The sequence below is a fragment of the Plectrocnemia conspersa genome, unplaced genomic scaffold (genome assembly GCF_051122295.1).
Source record: "Plectrocnemia conspersa isolate PC_06_02 unplaced genomic scaffold, ASM5112229v1 ptg000006l, whole genome shotgun sequence".
Lineage (NCBI taxonomy): Eukaryota > Metazoa > Arthropoda > Insecta > Trichoptera > Polycentropodidae > Plectrocnemia > Plectrocnemia conspersa.
In genome coordinates, this window is record NW_028277170.1 from 23,233,133 (window position 1) to 23,239,200 (window position 6,068).

General features: G+C 32.5%; 1 protein-coding gene across 1 annotated transcript; it reads right to left on the reverse strand.

Annotated features, from left to right (window-relative positions):
* Positions 1-2,811: 2,811 nt before the first annotated feature.
* LOC148234551 (phospholipase A1 VesT1.02-like) lies at positions 2,812-5,832 on the reverse strand. The gene is made up of 2 exons (XM_088188201.1): positions 5,611-5,832; positions 2,812-4,649 (listed from the first exon to the last, which is right to left on the reverse strand). The coding sequence occupies exons 1-2, from the start codon at positions 5,765-5,767 to the stop codon at positions 3,760-3,762; spliced, it is 1,047 nt and encodes a 348-aa protein (XP_088044327.1). The 5' UTR covers positions 5,768-5,832; the 3' UTR covers positions 2,812-3,759.
* Positions 5,833-6,068: the final 236 nt, after the last annotated feature.

The following is a 6,068-nucleotide window of genomic DNA, read 5'->3' on the forward strand; positions in this document are numbered from 1 at the left end:
TTTAAAATATAAAATGTTACTTCAAAAGAGAAGAATTATTATTACCACAATTTACTCTCAATAAATATTTCCAGTGGCCATAAATCTGTATATTATTTACAATCACTACACGTTCGGAAAACTTTTGCTATACAATTATCTTTTACAATCTGTTGAACGTGCAAATGACTAATTTGGCACAATTTGAACAAAAACAGGATTTTTTCAATCGAAATATAAATAATTATTAGTAGTAATTTGTATTTGAGTCGATGTCTAAAATAATTATACTGGATTTTAATCTAAACATGAATATATGGTCATGGTCGACATCTAGTCGATTAGGACTATTTTACGATTTTGTATCTTGTTATGACCTGCGCGATGATGATCGCGTGTGACGTATTTTGCTGTATAAAAAAAGCGTTTGTATTGAACGTGGCTAGTGGGGAGAACCATGGGGGGCCTATTTATATATGTATGTATTTATTTTATTATTGCCAAATCTGACGGCACTTTGATAACACTAACGTGACGGCAGCGGATGACAGCAGATTATTTTCATGGACTTCCATGAAGGACCGCGGTCGGTGTTGCCTGGTTTACCATGTATATAATATACACTATATATACTCAATATAGTACTGCAGCAGCTCAATCATCTCATACGTCCGCCATAGGTCACATAGCAATTTTTCTTTCTTTATCCTCCTGGAACATAAAAATCCGTGATGACATTCTTTTAGCACCCACAGCAGCTTATCTTTCTCGGGAAAAATCCGACATGGCCTTTTTATTTTTGGTATCAAAATCTGGTCACCTTATCTAGCCTACACCAAAAATAAGATTAAAACTATTACCCTGGATAACAGAAAGTACTAAAATTATTCATGTATGCTTTATAGCCAATATTTAGTCGACCATGATCAATTTTCTGTTGAGTTATCACCTGAGAGCTGTAGATCGCGCATGCGCGTGTACCGTTTCGGTGTGTATATGAATGCGTTTGTACATGGGTTCCCCCCTCCCTCCCATGGGCGCTGAAGAGATTTATGTTGGCCTTTTTGGTTCAAGACATATCAAGGGGCGATGAAGACTAGCCGCCGCCCCATTGGACAATACTTGCAGGAATGCAGTGAAAAATTGTACATTGTGTATTTTTAGTAGTAATCAAAATTTTCGTTGCGTTTCTGTTCAGATTAAATAGTAGGTAATGGTACATATATTCAAGTTTCTACACGTTATGCATTCTTAGATCATGCACGTGCACGCTCAGGGGACCGAATCTATGCATGTTTTGACAGGTTCACCAAGTATTACTACGCGAAAAACTTTTTATTAATACCGGTTTGTTTCGGAGTTTTTTCAGAGCAAGTGTTAATGTTATATACTCTGATGTATAATACATATATGTATTTATATAATTGAATATGATTAATTGAGACGCAATTACTTTGCTGCGACGTAGTTTGTTAATTGCAGAAATTGAGTTATTAGAGTGAAGCACTCAGAGCAAACAAGATCTTTATTGTATATCATTCGTTTGAATGAAACAATTTATTTGATACCGAAAACAGTTATACCTTGTGAAGTGCATCACATGTTGAATGTATACAGGAAGGAAATAAAGAGATAGCTCTTGAACTTGCGCTCGGAGAGAGAGAGAGAAATCAGAACCGATACAAAGTTTACTCATTTTACAAGTCGTTTGTCCATTTGATTCCTCCTCCTGGTCCCTAACATTAACTTAAAATCCAGTGCGATACTTACAAGTCACGTTCAAATCACAGAAATGTACCCAAGTATCTTTCCGATGATGTGAGAGGTTCCTACCAATGCGATTTTTTGTACTTCACTTATCAATTGATATCAATGAAATCTTTTAAGATGTTCAAGTCGTTTTTTAGCGTTCCTAACGCTCCAACTACATATTACCAGCACGGTATTAGTTTTGCAGTCCCACATTTTGATAATTTGGGAAGGTGTGTGACGCGAGAAAAAATTAATGCTCTCATATGGAAAAATATTGCTCACCTCTATATTCTTCCGATATAGCACCACCAGATTACCTTTTATTTATCTCTCTTCAGCATAATTTAGATGGAAAAAAATAATATTATAAATAATGCTAAATATTTTTTTAATCCTTTTGACGTCAACATTAGATGTTCTACCAGTGCTATAGACGTCTACTGACGTCAACCGTGTTTTTAGCGTTTTATGATACTTAGAGAGGTCGTATTTAAAAAATAATTAATGCAAATATATTGCCATTAACTTCGCGCATCAGTGTTGCCACGTGTGAAAAAACTCCCGGATCGCGATTTTTTTATCACTTTACCACAATGAATAAGATTAGTTTTAATCACATGTGTTTGCAATACACTATAAGGAATTCAGCGAAAAAATAAATAGATTCAGTCCTTTATTGTGACGTTTTTGTAACAAACTGCTAGTTTTTTTTTCAATTGTTTTAAACTATAGTTGTATATATTAAGAGGTAATTTCTCTAAGAATGCACATTACATTATCACTTATTTTAAACTTAGATTTTGAGACGTTTGAATTTTGAATTTTTGAATTTTGTGACTTCAGCTTCAATTGAAACTGATTTGGAAAATGGCGATGATTTTAATGAAGCTGTGAATAGATTTGGTCAATTTTTAAGTTTAGTTTTAAAATAAATTATTTTATATGGCGATGTCCTGATATGTCGATAATAATCCTCATCTTCGTATTTAGTATGTCACTGCAAATTCTCTTTGAGAATAATGCAATTAAAATATTAATAGTTAATAAGACATGATTCATAACATAATAAAAATGCAGCTGTCCAAATTCTTACTTTTTTTATTTTTATTAAAACACGTTAGTTTACAAATACAATAATTAATCTATAGCTCGAACCACTCTTATTCTTTTATTTGTGTGAATGCAGAGCAAAACCACTAAACACTCAATTTTTTATCCCTTATATCCTGATAGTTGCTACTACTTAATATTTGTTTATAAATAATCATAGCTTGCAAAAGTAAATATTTAAATTTTATTACTAATTTCTGATAATTTCGCACGCAAAAACACGTTATCTATATTGTTTAAGAATAACTAAAAACAAACATTTATTAAATTCGTAATGCTGATAAATAATGGCAAACACAACAAGCTATAATAATCGATATTATTCAACAAAAAATGCTAATGCAATTAATAACTATCGCTAACGCAAAAAAACATTTTTTGATATATACCGCCAAGGCAATCATTGTATTTATTACCGTTTAAATTATAGATATGTTTGTGGTTTCCATTCTGAATTTCCTTGCATTCTGAAGATGATAAAACATAGCATGAAACAACCCCTTGGATCCTAATGCTGACTGATTATTTATAAAAAAAAAATGCGATTCACCTTAATACATAGGATAAAATGTTATTTATGAGTAATAATATTATAATAGCCTTCTGGCTATATGATGAGAAAACAGAACAGATGCTTCTAAGCTCCAGCTTGGATTAGATAAAAATATGTATCTAGTCATATAGGCTTTTAAATATGAAACAATTTTAGTCTGATTCAAGGGTTGGAAATGTTTTCTTGAGAACTTTTGTTTCAAAGTCTCAAGTCTTGTAGAGAAATTAAATGAGAAGGTTGATATCTTCAGCGGTGTCACTTTATTGCCTTTGTAATAGAAAGTATTAAATCGCTATGCTTGAATAAGTATGTTGATTTTACATATTGACTAAAAACTACTTTATACAAAACAAACATTACTCAGATTACAACAATAGTCCGAACATTCCCTTGGAGTACGGTGAACTCCTTTTTGTCTTCAAAATATAATCGCCTTTTGTAATGGGCGACGAAGGGAAGCCCATGAGTGATATTTTGTAAATTTTGCACTTGTATTTGATGACGATCTTGCACTTCTTGGCAAAAAAGGCTATCAAGTTCTTGGTTGATTCGGCATACAAAGAAATCGCTCTGGCGTGAGAGCACTTAATATCACCGAAACAACCCGGTTGCTTGCCCAACCAGTTGTTCACATAATAATCGGCGTGTCCCGTTGAATTTCCTCTGAAACTGTAGGTGCTGGTGTGGATAACGTCAACGTAGTTAGCATCATCGCGGTTCAAAGCCTTTTCAGTTTTCAAAGTACACGGCACGGCTGGATCCAAAGCTGTGATTCTCCCCATCTTCAGACCATATTTACTTTGGCACTTCTTCGATGTAAGTCCTGCCAGCTGTGCTCCCAATCCGTGACCCACTAAGTACAGCTTCTTTATGGGCAATCCTTTTTGAGCTAAACCGGATATGAAGTCAGCTAGAATTTCGCCGATAGGCGGTGCAAACCCAGCTGCAAGAGTGTAGCTTACAACATTGAAGTACTTCGTGTTGTCCATCGTCAGCATATTGTAGCCCTTATATTTCTTTACCTGTCTGCCGATGGTATGTATGTCATCAGAGATTGGCTCTCCCTTGAATCCGTGCAAATATATCAACGTCTTGGCTTGTGGGTTGAATAGGGAATTATTGACCGTAAGCTTCTCTAACGCAGTGTCCATTGTGTAATTCATGAAGCCGTTGTCCGTATACAGCTTCATTTGTAATTTGCTAGTCTTTATCATAGATTGAAGTAGCAGTTTCTTAGGATAGTTCACAGCAGCACCTAAAAGATAAAGAATAAATGTGAGGATAAATTACACCTATTAGAAATCGGTTGTCATAAGGTTGTCAATTTGTATTCAACTCAAAATTTAGCTTATTAAGTTAGCGGCCAAACTAAACGATGTATTTCATTATTACTAATCAGTCTTGAATTAATTTCTGCAGCAAAATTATTACAAATATTATAGGTGCATTGATGCTGCAAAATATATTTTTTAAGCAATGTAGATGATGTTAAACTAAATTTTGGAGACGTTTAAATGCTGTTATGACAACTACCGCGTAAATATAAACAACCATATAAATTAATATGAATAAAATAATAAACGCCAGTGGTGCAATAGTTCAATGGATTCTATGTAGTTATACCTCTGCCCCTTAGCAAATTTAAAATGCAATAAATTGGATCCCAACTCTTTCAATTCTCTCTAATATTTTGATTTTGATGAAGGATTTTGTCACAGCCTTCGAAAGGAAAGTGACCATGAAACGACACTGACGAAACCCGTGTTGTTGGTTTCATTATTTTATATACAAAAATGATAGTTTAATGTTAAATATTAAGTTAGTGTAATTATATTTATGGCTCACTACTTTTATTGTACTTTAAAATAAATTATATATAGTATTTACATAAATGAAATATAAGCATAATTATTATTATTATGTATATATTAATAACCTAGATTGTGAAAAATCAACCAGAAAGATGTATTGAAAATATGGTGAAAATAACATAAAAATAATTGATATTCTAATGAATTTTGATTGAAGAATGACAGCTGAAAAATCTATATTTGGAAAATGTATATGAATTGTTCATGTATAGAACAACTTATTCTGATTGTATAAAAATAGCTTACTCAGGACTTTGCTATGAATTATAAATTGTATCAAATATTTTTCAGTTGTGTCACTTTTCTTTCAAATGAATAATGTGTTAAAATATTGATTGACGTTACATTTCGCCGAATAGATTCCAAAAGTAGTCTTTATGACTGGTATTAATGTCATATGCTTTTTGTTAATCAACTTCTTGATTTTAAGAGCGACTTTAAAACCGTCACAACATGTATGACATAAGAGTAACAACACAAGACACAGAATCGCGGGCTTCATTTTTCGTATTGTAATAATAAACCAATAAACTTCACTTAAATCTCTGATAGATTTGAGTCTGAAATGACTTTGAGTGCTGCAAAATTACTTTTATATGCGAAGCTAGGCAAAGCTAAATCAACGACTTTGAACTTTATACGGCATATAATAATATTCAATGACAATATAATTGTTTTTCTATTTTTAATAAATTCCACACATATTATCACCTTGTTTGTGTTGTTGTTGCAACACAAAATAGTATAGAATAAATTGATAATTGCCAAGTTTTTTATAATATTGATATTAAAAACAACAATTA